This window comes from Lynx rufus, unplaced genomic scaffold (genome assembly GCF_022079265.1).
Source record: "Lynx rufus isolate CCGP_SWC_20201006 ecotype Redwood Valley unplaced genomic scaffold, mLynRuf1.p SCAF_11, whole genome shotgun sequence".
Lineage (NCBI taxonomy): Eukaryota > Metazoa > Chordata > Mammalia > Carnivora > Felidae > Lynx > Lynx rufus.
Window position 1 is genome coordinate 15,410,153 of NW_025814825.1, and position 15,632 is coordinate 15,425,784.

At 39.4% G+C, this 15,632-nt stretch overlaps 1 protein-coding gene across 4 annotated transcripts in view; it reads right to left on the reverse strand.

The window, feature by feature from the left end:
* PPP3CB (protein phosphatase 3 catalytic subunit beta) overlaps positions 1-14,982 on the reverse strand; it is a 58,950-nt gene extending 43,968 nt beyond the window's left edge. For all 4 annotated transcript variants that reach the window (XM_047072962.1, XM_047072960.1, XM_047072961.1 and 1 more), the window contains exon 1: positions 14,878-14,982. In XM_047072962.1, coding sequence (XP_046928918.1) covers positions 14,878-14,962 — 85 coding nt within the window. In that variant the 5' untranslated portion in view covers positions 14,963-14,982. The remainder of the gene's footprint in view (positions 1-14,877) is intronic.
* Positions 14,983-15,632: the final 650 nt, after the last annotated feature.

Sequence of the window (15,632 nt, forward strand, 5' to 3'; positions counted from 1 at the left end):
TTAAAAGGTTTTTTAAAAAAGAGTAATCAAATTATACTTTTTATTTATATATAATAGCATGTTCTTTGTTGAGACTTATTAGAGAAATGAACTGCCTCAAAATTAAAAGTTCTTTCAGGATAACTAAAGTTTTCTTTAAGTGATAACATTTTTTGGCAGAATTCTCAAAACATACTCTTCACCTTAAGGAAGCACAATAAATGTAACTTAAACCTGAATAGAAAGAAATCCCAAATATAAAGTGACATACCATGTTCATAATAAGGAAGTTAAAAACAATGTTTTCTGCCCAACTTGAAAAGAAACTCTCCAGGGACACCTGGGTGCTCAGTTGGTTGAGCATTCAACTCTTAATTCTGGCTCAGGTCATGATCTCACGGTTCACCCACGTCAGGCTCTGTGCTGGCTGCATGGAGCCTGTCTGGGATTCTCTCTCTTCCCCGCTCTCTCTGCCTCTCTCTCTCTCTCAAAAATAAATAAACATTAAAAAAAAAAAAGAGCTAGGGTCACCTGGGTAGCTCAGTCAGGTAAACATCCAACTCTTGATTTCAGCTCAGGTCTTGATCTCACAGTCATAAGATCAAACCCCACGACAGGCTCTGCACTGACAGTGAGGAACATACTTGGGATTCTCTCTCTCCCTCCCTCTGCCCTTCCTCCACTTGCTCTCTTTCTCTCTTTCTCAAACATTTAAAAAAACAGCTAGTTCCTCTTAAAAAACAAACAAAAAAAAACAAGAAACCTTAGGGGCACCTGGGTGGCTTTAGTTGGTTGGGCATCCAACTTCAGCTCAGGTCATGTTCATGAGTTAGAGCACCACGTCAGGTTCTGTGGTGACAGCTCAGAGCCTGGAGCCTGCTTCAGATTCTGTGGTTCCCTCTTTCTCTGCCCCTCCCCCTCTTGCTCTCTCTCTCTCTCTCTCTTTTTCTGTCTCTCTGTCTCTCAAAAATAAATAAACATTAAAAAAATTTTTCTTAAAGAAACTTTTAGAGATATAGATAAAACAAATATTTATAAAATTTAAATTCATTTAGATGCAAATATAGATTTTTTTCCCTAGTGTTTATTTATTTTTGAGAGGGGGGAGAGGGGCAGAGGAAGAAGGAGAGAAAGAAATCCAAGCAGGTTCTGTGCTGACAGCACCGATGATGCAGGGCTCAATCTCACGAACCATGAGATCATGACCTGAGCCCAAATCAAGAGTTGGACGTTTAACCGACTCAGCCAACCAGGCACGCTGCGCACATAGATTTAAAACAGCATTAATAAATGGTAATTTTGAAATACTGCTTTTTCTCCTACCTTCTGTTTTACAAAACATCTTCATTCAAAATCTTTATGCGCATCTTTGACATCAAATGTATGTAATGCATTCCTTATCACTGGAGGCATTTTTAAGTCATCTAACACTTTTTTCAAAGGCTAATCTTCACTTTCATTCAAGTTGTTTGATATATATCACTTATTGAATACACATAAAATGTTATCACTGCAAATTAATCCTAAGCCACAGTTCCCATATATATTACCAACTGTACTCTAAAACTGCTATTGGGAAACAGAATGGGAAACTAAAAGGTCTATTTTCAACAGTATCTAGCACAATTTTGAGGTTCTATACCTAGGAAAAATTACTACATATCTGTTAAATTTATTTGACTCCTTTTCACTGACTCCAACAAGTGGCCTCATTAAACATTCAAAATCAGCTTGAAGTAGTTTTATGCTCTTTACCAAATAGTACTTTGTTTCTTAAAACAAAGCAAGAGAATTTATAGTAAAAGTCTGTATATAGACTCAAATGTAAGGCAGCTCCCTCTTTTCTGAAATATTGTTTTAGAAAAAACTCACTTTATATTTGGGCATACACCATATAGTATTTTCTTGATGTTTCAGAGTCATCACTGTAATTATCAATTATTATACAGAAGCCTGGAAATGTATAAGACCAATTGCTTCTTTACATTTCAACTTAAACTAAAAAAACTAAAAACTGGAGCCTGGGTTAGAATTATATCAATTACCTGAGAAAGAATAATTAGTAACCATGTTCTATCTTACTGGGAAAAAAAAAAACCAAAAAAACAAAAAAAAAAAACAGGACTAACTCAATACTCTGGAAGTGAGATAAGAACTAGGCAGAGGGATGTCAACCAATTCTAAAAGACTTTGAAATCACCAATCCCTCTTGCTTTCTTTCATATTTAGTAAAACAAAATTGGAACTTCTTTACTTGCTCTTCATTAGAACACATATATTCCCATTACTTTTTACCACATTTAGAACAAAGCATTAAAACACATTTTGTTCCCTCAAATATAGTATGTCCAGAGTCTAATAAAATAAAAATCTCTGTTAAAGTATGTTTTTCCCTAGCCATAGACTAAACAGACCAAACTTGCCCCTAATCAGTAAACTAATTGTTTAAAAACTGCAGATTTTAATAACTGATTGCTAAATAAATCACAAGGTGCTCTGAGACATTACAAAAAGGAAAAGCTTAAATATCTCAAACACGAATTTCTGAGATCAAGATGGGATCACATTTTTCTCATCAGGCCAAGAAAAATTTTTTAGCACTCTATTCAGGAAAACAGATACTCTTTAAGATGTTGCATTCTAGATTATATATACTTTCTAATAATCAACAACAAAGTTCCACTCCTGGCTGAATTCTATTCAAACTGCAGAACTTCCTAAAAACCCAACTGGGAGACCAGCCCCATCCCCACAATTCAACCAGTCACCAGTGTTACTACGTATTTTCATGCACACTGTGAATGCTCCACTGCAATTCACACTGAAGTATTACCCCCAAGAGCCAAAGTGCCTTTATTTATCTAAAAAACTGCTCATGGGTAAGTCATCTATAGACCTATGCTCTTCCACTTTTTCAACTCAAGGCATACTTTTACATGTCAAGACTAGCTGGGATACATTCTAAGGAATGTACAGGTTGAAAGATAAAGAAATGCCATCACAGATAAAAGCAGATGAAAACTTTAGATCAGTGTTGTTCTTTTTTTTTTTTTTTTAAATTTTTTTTTCTTTTTTTTAATTTTTTTTTTGTTTTGTTTTCAACGTTTATTTATTTTTGGGACAGAGAGAGACAGAGCATGAACGGGGGAGGGGCAGAGAGAGAGGGAGACACAGAATCGGAAACAGGCTCCAGGCTCTGAGCCATCAGCCCAGAGCCTGACGCGGGGCTCGAACTCACGGGCCGCGAGATCGTGACCTGGCTGAAGTCGGACGCTTAACCGACTGCGCCACCCAGGCGCCCCTAGATCAGTGTTGTTCTAACAACACAATGCTGAAATTAGAAAATGAAGTTTCAAAAGAATATATTTTAATATATCAGTAAATAAGGAAAGGCATGTAGAAAGGCATAAGAGGAAAAAGGCATGTGCTCTTTGTAGAAGGAGAGAGGAGTTGTAGCAGGTGATCTGACCAGGCAAAAGAAAGCCAACCAAATAGAATTTGGCCTAACAGGGGGTTAATTATTGACCCTACTGGTCAAAGAGTTAAAAAAAATTTTTGTCATCAAAAATTAATATTCTTGGGGCTCCTGGGTGGCTCAGTCCGTTGAATACCTGACTCTTGATTTCGCTGCAGGTCAAGATCCCAGGGTTATGGAATAAAGCCCCACATCAGGTTCTGCCCTGAGCATGGAGCCTGTTTAAGATTCTCTGTCTCTCTGCCCCTCTCCACTTGCACACACCCTCTAATAAAAAAATATATATATATATTTTTTTTTCTCAACTACTTTAATTCCTAAGTCATTTTACAGCATTCCCATCTATTTTCAGGCTTTTAAATTTTTTTCTTTTGGGGAGCCTGGATGGCTCAATTAAGCATCTGACCTGATCTCATCTCAGGTCATGATCTCACCATTCTGTTTGGGAGATTGAGCGCAAGCAAAGTCTGCTCCCTTGCTCTCTGCCCTTCCCCCACTCGTGCATGTGTACTTCTCTCAAAATAAATAAACAAAAAAAGTTTTTCTTTTTATTTCTAATTCATCTTTAGCCAATTATTCCTGCTTTTCTAGGATATTTTTCTAATATATTTTTCCTCCTTATTTTCAGACTATTTTTCCTACTCTCCTATATTTATGATAGGAAAAAAGCAGAATATAAATATATGCAAATGTAATGTGAATGGTCAATAACTGAGATGGCTAAAAATGAGGATTAGCTAGAATAAAGAGCTACAAAATAATCTCAAATCACCAAGTTTCCAACACTAGGAAACTTGAATTGGTAATATTCATTTGACCAACTATTCTGTTGAAACATTTCCTTTAACCCAAATTTTGGCATGAAGCACACACATCTATATAGTAATCAATAACATTCACAAGTTATTTTCATTCAGATTTAATGTATGGTAACTAAAAAAATGTATAAAGCAAGTTTTAATTTAGGAAGTTGGAAAAACAAACCAGGGATAGTATTGACCAGGGATAGGGGAAGAACAGATACACTTTTTCTACTACTGGGTAAGGAATCCTAGAAATCAACTAACTCCTATTCCCCAACTCTAAGCAAAGGCTACAAAAGTATTAGCTAGCCCTACAAGGCTGCCAACACCAACTGGGTTACATGCAGCCTATGCCAACTGAACAACTTTACTACAAAGAATCATTCAGAGGCCTGTGCTTCTGATCATTGCCATTATTGGCAACTATCCAAATAAAGTCTCTCCTGTCATCTACATTTCTGACTTTTTCTCAGTATTTCTCTTACACCACGCCATCTCTGGCTGTTCTCCTCCTTCTCAATCCTCTTCATTTAAGCCTCCAGAAATCCCATCATTTTAAAAAAATATTTATTTTTGAGAGAGAGAGAGAGAGAGAGAGAGAGAGAGAGAGAGAGAATGGGGGAGGGGCAAAAGGAGACGGGGACAGAAGATCCAAAGCAGGCTCTGGACTGACAGCAGAGACCCTGATGTGGGGCTCAAACCCACAAACCACCAGATCATGAACTGGGCCGAAGTTGGTCACTTAACTGACTGAGCCACCCAGGTGCCTCATTATTTTTTTAACTCATCCCTCTTCCCCCAACACACACACACACACACACACACACACACACACACACACACACACACACACACTTTAGATCTTCACAGTAATGCTGTCTTCATCTCTTTATCTTAATTAAATCTTAGTTATCCTGAAGGATAATACTTTTCAAACCCTTTTTTCAAAACAGATGCTGTGCATTCTTCCACACTCCACTACTCTTAGCAGAGAAGGCTTTAGTCTTAAGTGTTGCTTTGCATTACCATTTCCAATTTCATCACTCCACTGAAGAAAAAAATACCTTCTCCTTTGAGGCTCATGCCTTCTAGATAGTTTATCCTTGTCCCTGCCATCTTCTAAACTTCCAGTCGTTTCTCACATGCAACTCCAGCTCCTGGCTTGCAGGCCTTCTCCATGCTAAATCCCACCATCAATGTCCATGCAGAATGATCTACCTAAAACATAAGAACTGAGAAGTTTGAGTTCCACTCCACTTCAACTCCTCAGCCTTGACCATAATTACTGCTCCACCTCTGAAATCCTGAACTCCAATCTCTCACTCAATGATTAAAACCTCCTAACCTTTCAGTTCCACTCCCATTACTCCATCTATTCTTCAACTGTATTAAAAACCTAGACAACCCCTCCTTATCAACTCCCTTCTGGATACCTTTGCTTCTTATACTTTTAAAGTATTCCATCATTCACCCACTTTCTAAACAACATTCTAAATTGTTTTGCCCTTTTGTCTTATTCTACCTATAAGGGAAACCTGCAATTCTTGGATGAATTAGCTTCTAACTTGGGTGCTAAGTATAAAATCATCAAAATGGCTCTGTGCTACTACAAATTCATGGTCCCCAATGTAGTTGGTCATTGGCACTTCTCAGCAATCCTATTAAACATTCTGTCTCCCATGCTTCTCAGTAGAAATTTCAAATGGTCCCCTTTCTTGAACCGTCACTCACTTTATCTCTTACTCAGTAAATCAACTTTGTGTCCAATTTCAGAGAAAATGGTGGCCTTCAGACCAAACTTCACTTCCCTCCTCTCCATCCACACGTCTACACCAGTATGCATCTTTAAATTTCTCCCCATCTGAGGAAGAGATACTCCTATCCTTTACTAAACACTATTTGTATCCTGAATCCCACTCCCCCAACCTCTTAACTGCAGTCATCCCCTCCACCCCTCTTATGATTCTATTGTTTCCTCTGCCTCTGCTTCTCCACTGGGTCTTTCCTTTGAGCAATTAAACATGCTTAAATCTTTATGATCTTAAAAATTCAGGGGGAACCTGGGTGGCTCAGTCGGTTAAGCATCCAACTTTGGCTCAGGTCATGATCTTGCAGTTCGCGGGTTTGAGCCCTGAGTCAGGCTCTGTGCTGAGAGCTCAGAGCCTGGAGCCTGCTTCAGATTCTGTGTCTCCCTCCCTCTCTGGCTCTCCCCTGCTTGTGCTCTGTCCCTCAGCAATAAATGTTAAAAAAAATTTTTAAAAATTCAAACAAGTAACTCTCTTTTACTCCTCATCCCTGTTTCTGCCATATATCCTTTATTTTGAGAACTGAGCTTTTTGAAAGGGTATTAAGATCGGCAATGGGTATCTTCCTTTTTTGACTTTTTGTCTATTTTCCTTAATCCATATTTATCTGGTTTCTGCTCTATTCCTCCACCTTATAACTCTCTTCTCTCTTGGGTTCTTGAAAGCATTCACCTGGTTTTTCTTCTACTTCTCTGGTCACAACTGATTGGTCTATTTCATGGACTTCTAGTCTTTCTCCTGATCCTTAAATGTCAGTGTGTGTCCTATGATTCTGTCCTTGGCTCTCCTATCATACTGCTCTGAATTAGTGATCTCATTCATAACTACAGTTTCAACTAAAATCTACATTTTGAGGACCCTCAAATAATAGACTGCTCAGTCGAAAGCCCTCCCCTAAACTCCAGATTCCCAGTAAACTATCAAATATCTCCACTGGGATTTTCCATACATATCTCAAATTGAGTATGTCCAAAATTTAGTGTGTGATGTTCCCCCCTAAACCATTATCCATAGTTCCCATCAAGGAATTGTCCTAGAATTCTCTTTATTTCTCACCCTCCATGGCCAATAGGTCCTAAATAATTACCTGAACTGTTTCTGCTCATTTGGTTCTGAGACACTGAATAAGGGCTTCTATTCTAGAATTACTACAATCTTTCCAATTTTGTCTACTCTACAACACTCAGAATATGCTTTCTAAAATTCAAATCTCAACCTTCTCTTGATTCAAGACTGGCTTTATTATACAAAATCCAAATTCTTTATCTTCACATGGCATGCGAGATCCCTTGTGATCTGAACCTTGCCTACATTTCCAACCGTCATCTTTTGTCACTACCTCACATTCCAGATACATTCTACACTCCAGATACTTATTTTCATTTTTAAAATTACATCACTTATTTTTAATCTCCATACTTTCGAACACCCTATTGTTTGGGGGTACACTATTCCCATCTTTTACCTAACCTCTCCTTGTCTTTAAATGTCACTTCAGTGTTCCAATTCTTGAAAATTCTTCATGTTCCCAGACTAGGTTAATGGTGTCCCTTCCTTTGTGGTCCTAGAGCATAGCATATAATGAAGACCTATATCATGGCACTTAACAATTACACTGTAAATATGTCTCCCCTACATGCTTATGAACTCTTTGGAAGGGAGGGGGCTATGTCTTTCATAACTACACAGTGATTAGAACACTGTTACCATTGAATGTCTACTAAATTAATGATATAATTTCTAAAATACTTGTATATCTTGACACTATATAGCAATGACAATATATTTATACTGCTTTGTTTACAAAGTACTTTCACATACATAATCCTACATGATTTTCAGAGGCATCCTGGGGGTTTAGTAGGGCAGGTTTTATCCCTATTTCACAAAAGGGAAAACAGGTTCAGAGAAGTTAAATGGCTCTCTCAAGTGTTTCAACTAGTAAGGGGCAGAATCATGGCTGAAATTGCGGTCAGAATGCTACTCCAGTACAATCTGTCCTATACCAACAAAATGACAATGCTCTTCTGACAAAAAGTCTTCTCATCATGAAAAAGGGCATAACCCACCCAGGTGCTAGAGACAGAAGCATGCACTGGCCACATCCTCTAAGAACAGATTCAATAAAACCTACAGCACAGTCTTCAAAATTTCAAGGTATTCCTTGGATTCCTTTTAGTCTGTGGTGGTGATTTGAATATAGTACCTTTCCCTCAAAATTGGTTATCCTTCCTGTCTTACTTTTGTCATGGTTATCACCATTCTCTGTCACTGGGACTTAAAATTTTGGTGTCATTGTTCTCTTTCAGGACTCCAAGTCCTATTGATTCTTCAAATTCTCTTCATTTTCTTGTATCTCCATTGCTGCAATACTAGTTCAATTCTTATCACTTTGTGTACTAAAAAAAATCTAACTCAGCTCTACTTTCCCTTCCCCTTGATTAACTTACTGCTAGATTAACTTACTCAAAAATTTTGTGTAGTTTCTTAAGAACTAAAGAATAAAGGGGGGAGGGGATAAAGAGGAATAAAAAGCCTGAAACTTATTTCTAAGATCCTTCTCTACTTGACCATTCCCAGTCTTTTACATGTCATTCCAATCTTTGCCTCCAACTACAATTGTTCAATTTAATCAATCCCTAAAGCAAAATTAGTCTGATCATTGTCTACTTAAAAAGTTTTGCTCTTCTGTTCCCATACCCAATCACTGATCCAATAGGAACTACCTTCTAATATTATTCAGAATTTGTATCATATCTGGTTTCTCATTCCCTTAATTCATGCTTTGGTCATTTTGTACTTGGACTACTTTGCTCCTGAGATGCTGAAGAATTTTTATTCCCCTAGAATTGCTACAATCTTCTTTTTTTAAGTTTTTTTTTTTTTAATGTTTATTTGTTTTTGAGAGAGAGAGAAAGCAGAGGAGGGGCAGAGAAAGGGGAACAGAGGATTCAAAGCAGCCTCTGCGCTGAGAGCAGCAAGCCCAATGCAGGGCTGAAACTCACAAACCATGAGATCATGACCTGAGCCAAAGTTGGATGTTTAACCAACTGAGCCACTCAAGTGCCCCCTACAATCTTTTCAATTTTGTCCACTCTACAAACTTGGAATACTCTACCTAAAATTCAATAATTAGGAGCACCCAGGTGGCTCAGTCGATTGGGCATCCAACTTCAGGTCAGGTCATGATCTCATGGTTCGTGAGTTTGAGCTCCACGTTGGGGTCTGAGCTGACAGCTCAGAGCCTGGAGACTGCTTCAGATTCTCTCTCTCCCTCTGCCCCTCCCTTGGTTTCTCTCTCTCTCTCTCTCTCTTGAAAATAAAAACGTTAAAATTAAAGAAAATTAAAATTCAATAATTAATCTTCTGATACTCTAAAAAAATTTTTTTAACACTTATTCATTTTTTGAGAGAGAGAGACAGAGCATGAGCAGGGAAGGGACAGAGAAAGAGGGAGACACAGAATCCAAAGCAGGCTCCAGGCTCTGAGCTGTCAGCACAGAGCCTGATGCCAGGCTCGAACTCACAAACTGCGTTATCAGGATTTGAGCCAAAGTCAGATGCTTTATCAACTGGGCCACCCAGATGCCCCAATCTTCTGATACTCCAAGCATCTTCCCTGCTATTATTTTGTTCTACACAATACTATATTACCTTTCAAAAACCAAGATACTGGATCACTCTTCTATTTTAAAATGTTCAATAATAATAATGGCTACCATTCGTTGAATATTTATCACGTGCCAGCCCATGTACTTTATTTGGTCCATCTCCATTAATCCTTCAAAAACCCCATAATAATACTTTATTAACTCTGTTTTACAGATGAGAACATTGAAGCTTGGTGACATTAAGTATCTTGTCTACAGTGGAGAGGTTATTAAGGTTGAACTAGGATTCAAACCCAGGCAATTGGATTCCAGAGCCTGTGTTCTTAATCATCCAGAGACTATACTGATTATTAGCTTAAGTTTCAGCTCCTCAACTTAGTGTACAAAAGACTGTTTCCAACTTCATCTCCTGCCACTCCCAGCCAGGTACTTTACATACTACTGTCACAAATTTTCAAGCTTTCCACCCCCCGCCCCTCTCCCAACTCCATGCCTTTCTGCTATTTTCCCTACTCCAGTCCTACCTCCTTTCTAGAAAAATTCTTCTCATCCTTCAAGGCTCACCTCAAAACATAATCCTCTCACTGATGCTTTTTCTCCAAATAAGGGAGTCAATTCCTTCTTTATAGCTCCAATAGCACTTTGTACAAAATTTGTTATATTATTTATTTGCAATGATATCTCCCTCACTAGAGTGCCAGCACTCCAAGAGAATCTACCTTACTTAAATTGTATCTAATCCAAGCCTGTATCCTCAATGCCTAATAATTATGCTTTGGTACTCAATAAATGTTGCACAAATAAGTGGTTCCAATCCTCTGCCTATTTATATCCTACCCTTCCTTCAAGGTCTCTTTCTTCCTATACAAACCCTTGTTAGACCATTCCAGTCCAGAGTCATCACTATCTCCGTTGAACCCAAAAGAGTCACTGGCTCTGTCACTTATCTAGCAATTAATGACCCATCCTTATGACATATATAAATAACTTCTTATGAATACTTATTTCTTCAAGGACCAAGTTTGTTTTTCATTTTTTATACTTTTGTTGTCTCCCTACAGTTCTTAGCATACAGCAGGCATTTAATAAATATTTTGCTATTTGATTATTCTGGTGTTCCAAAATAAATTTTACATAACATACAAGGATGCCCAATTATCTTCAGCTAATTTTATCTGTGTGTAAATAAACACTTTTATGATAAAATGAAATGAAGTCATATGACTGGTATTAAGATAAACCTCATTTAATAAATTAAGATTCTTTTCACCAAACTTTTCCTTACAATTCTTGCTAATTCATCGAATAGCTCTGGAACCTGAGCTTTTGCCTTACTACTGAGCAGCTGTATTTCCTCCTTGGCATTTTCCTTCTAAGAAGACCATTACCACAATGTTCTCTCCTTTCCTCTCTTTCTCCCTCCCTCTATCTCTGTCTCTCTCTCTCTCTCTCTCACACACACACACACACACACACACACACACACACACACACAATTTTCTCTGTTCCCTCACTTTCTTTAGGACACATGGTACTGAAGATTTATTTTAGTATGCTTAACAGTTTAATGGGGGTGGAAGGAAGAAGAAAAATCATTTTCAAGAGTTATCTTTTTAGGGGTGCCTGGGTGGCTCAATCAGTTAAACATCTGACTTCAGCTCAGGTCATGATCTCAAGGTTTGTGAGTTAGAGCTCCGCACTGGGCTCTCTGCTGTCAGCACAGAGCCTACTTTGGATCCTCTGTCCCCCTCCCTTTCTGCCCCTCCCCTGCTGGTTCTCTCTTTCACACAAAATAAATAAATGAACTTTTAAAAAAAAAAGTTATCTTTTTGGATAGGTAAGTCTGCAAAATAAATTTTGTAAACAAAAATTAAAATTCAAGTTGGTTTAAAAAATGATGAAATAGAACAAGCAAGAAACACTGAAGTAGCCATGTGACCCAAAGACATATGTGGGTCATCTAAAAATCTGTAATGAAAATAAGCAATCCTAATAAAACTAAGGTACTAGACAATTCTTGAGCCAAGTGACCTAAGATTTATAAGCAGGACAGCTGGCAATAGAACCTAAATGAATGTTAAGTCTGCCCATCAGAAATGTATCAGCTTAAAAAACAACACACACACATACTTCAGCATTTTGGTTCAATCTGAAAGTCTGATCACCTAAGACATAAGATTAATATAACCTAGGAAATAAGGAAAAAATATTGAATGCAAAAGAAAGTGAGTCACATTGTACATACTAAATGAACATATACACAATATAGACAATGCACTCTAAGTGATAACGGTGAATTTTTTATATCAAGACTAACAGACCTAATAATCTCAAGAGACAATCAAGTTTTACAAATCTGGGACCTCATTTATATGGCAAAAAGCACTTAAAAGAAGTATTTAAAAATATCTGGAAATAAAAGGTAGCATCTGGACAATTCAGGTCAAGTAAATTGGCGGGGGAGGGAGAGGAGGGAGAGCAATATACATAAATTCAGGGTTTTATGCTTCAATTACAATACCAATTTTGCTGATGTGGCAGTAAGGCACTTAGGCAGATACAATTAGCCATTTTTGCTAGTTTGTTTCTATTTTATTTCCAACTTCTTATTTTAGCTGAAGAACAGAAAAATGCTTAACAGAAAATAGCTAAGAGGGCATATTATCTCACCTAAACCATTGGGTTACTGCAACTTTCAAACAGAATTTGACCTGAGCCAGCAGCAGCTGGAGTAGGCTCAGAAATGAATTTGCCTGAACTAACCAGGAAACCTAATCATCCATAATCAGCGATATAATAATTTCACTAAAAGGCTAATTACGTTAATACATGAATCACCTACAGTATTTCCAGATCTCAAACTTCACATGAAAGTGAACTTCAGGCACATGATCTTTAACACAGAAAGATCTATATCCCCTTCAAAACCGGCCTCCTAACTAGAAGTGTAAGAGCATAAAATTTAGAGACAAGAAGGAAAAGTTTCAGAAAGTAAAAGGCTACCTGTATTCAATGCCAATGATGGTGTCCATAATATTACTACTATGAGATGGTATAGATCCAAAACTAGCACATACTAGACTTATAAGAAATCTGGATTTCAACAAGTTGAACCAGCACCGTGGTCATGTATTTTCTGGCAAGGGTGTTCTCTCTCATCAAGTAAAACATTATGGTACAATTACTGAAAGAAGGCAGGCAAGAAAGAAGCCTGAAGATGAAATCTAAAAATGGTTTCTGTATGAAAGGTGAATTTCCCAGTAATTTCTGAGGAAGCCAGAGCTGAGATGAGCAGGGCAAACTAGTCTGTTTCCACCATTTCTAAACATGTGATCCTTATCAGGCTTTCTAATTGCTAATGAATTCCATAAAGAAATCAAAATTGTCCTGGTGAAGAATATACTACCAAGCACATGAGATCTTATATCCATGAGCTCTATTTATAATTCTATAAATGAATAATTTTCCACACCAACAAGCTCTTTTCCTATTTACCTAAATCAAAGGACTTTTATTCCACACCAATAACCTATAAATATGACTGTTGTGGATTCACAACTCACCCCTAAGGAATATACCTTATGTTTGCAATCTTATTTTTACCGTATTAAAGCAGTACAGGGAAAACATTACCATATATATGACAAAAACCAAGAAGACTCACAAGCATAAGGATAGCAAAAACTCATTGTTCGGGAATGTGACTAGTCCTAATAGTAGGGTGAAAAGTGCCCAGAGAAATGAACATACAACTCATATACCTACTCAGAAAAAGAAGAGACAGCCCATGTCTCTGTTCCCAACCCCCGCAAAACTTAGGATAAATGCCTGAACTACCAATCTTTTTTTCTCTTCTTCTCTTTTTACACAGATTTCTCAGGATTCCATAAACTCTTTAATCAGCTCATTTCAATGACTGGCCCAACTGGATATACCATTAACTTTTAAAAATTGTCTACATAAGCCTGGATACAAATCAGTGTTATCATTAAAGGAGGCTCAAATTGAAAAATTAAAATTAAAAAAAAAACACAAAGGAAAAAGGTTTTCTTGTTCTTAAATATTTTAATGGAAACATTTCTGGTCAAATTGCAAAAAGTGGACTAACAGTGTTTAAACATTGTACCAGTATATTTGAGAAGCTGAATGAAAATGAACAGATGAAAGAAGTATCTACCTTTCCAAAATAAATGTAATACGATAAAGAAAACTTTATTCTAAAATGATGTCAATGTATTGACCAAGCTGCATATGGTAAATAAACATCATTTCAAATTCTGTTTTTCACCTCCACAGCAGCGTATGAAGTTGATGGGCTCTCCTAGAGAGCATGGAAATCTTAAGCAACAGTCAATTTGCCCTCAATTTCTCTATTTAAAATTTTTCTGCTGACCTGTTGTCGGTAAACATACATATATTCTGCCCACCTGAGAAATATTTAATTTTTTTCTATGGGTATGTGTTCACAAGGTGAGGGGTAACCCTTTTTGGCCTTTGACCGGTGTTGACGGTTTTCTAAGTAAATGCTTTTTCCTATCGATCAGGTTTTTGGGTTTTTTTTTTTTTTCTTTATGCTGCCTTTTCTCCATCTTCTCTGCACTTAAAGCCAGGACCCCCAAATCCTGCCTCGTCTCTTCACCCTTGTCCAATCCCACATGGTTCCCCCAGTTTCCGCGTAGAGTGACACCTGAGGGCCAAGCGCGAACCCCTGCGGCTGGCGCTAACTAGGCGCGAATCGGGAGGACGGCTGTCACTGGGGAGCAGGCGTGGGCCAAAGCCGAGGTGATTTCTGACTGCTCATCGCCCGGCCCCGCGTGGCTGAAGGTCTCCGAGCCCCTCGGTCCGCCCAGGCAAGCCAGGCGTGCAGCTGTCGCGGAGCAGGAAGCTAATCGCGGCCTCTGGGCCGCTTTGACAGGCCCAGGAGGAAAAGAAAGGGGCTCACTGCAGATCGGAGACTCACCCCCACAACTAGAAGACCTCGAGAGCGAAACCCCCGCCTCGGGCCTGAAGGCATGCGGGAGACCGCGGAGCCGCCGCTACCGACTCAGCCCAGCCCAGCAGGGGCCCGCCCAGGGGCCACTCCCCAAGGGAGGCAGCCAGTCACTCGCCCGCCCTTCCGGGCCCGCTCCGGAGGGGACGGTCTCCCGCCCGCCCTTACACACAGCTCCTCAGGCCAGGCCCCCAGGGCTTCGTCCACCTCTCACCTTTGACGACGCGGTCAGCCCCGGGAGGGGGCGGCGGGGGCGGGGGTGGGGGCGGTGCAGCCCGGGCCGGCTCCGGGGCGGCCATGCTGGGCCCGGGGCTCGGCTAGGCGCTGGGCCGGGCGGGGTTGGGGGCGGGGGCGGCGGCTACCAGAGCCAAGCGGCGGCGCCGCCGGGGAACATGGCGGACCCTCTTTCCCTACAGAGGGGCTAAGACCGGCATGCACCGCGCTTGCGGGGGCGGGGGCGGGGCAGACTCTAGGGACCTGGGCAAAATTACTGAGGCTGGGAGAGAAACAGGACGAGGCCAAGGGATCAGGTTAAAATTCTGGGCAGGCAGAAACAATAGACCGTGAAGAGGAAGGGCTATCTATTGCTAGTAGCTGCAGTGAATGAGCGCTAGGAAACATGACATTGGCTCTCATGAAGCTCCTAGTAAGATGGCGAGACTTATTCAAACCTGAGAATCTCCTACTAATAGAGAAACAAATGTATAACAATTTGACTACCAAATCTGAGTACTTTGGTTGGTAAGGGACAGGAAAATAGAGGAGGCACTGTAGGTTCTGGAGGGAAGTGACCGTTCAAAATGGAGTTTGAGAATCTATCTGACCCTTATGTTTAGAGCCTGGAATTGTCAAGAGTCTGAAGGCACAGGGTGAGAATATAGATAGAGCAGAATAGACTCCAAGGGTTAAGAATCAAAATAGGTAAGGGGAAAGGGATGACAACCAAGGGATGTTCAAAGTATACACCTG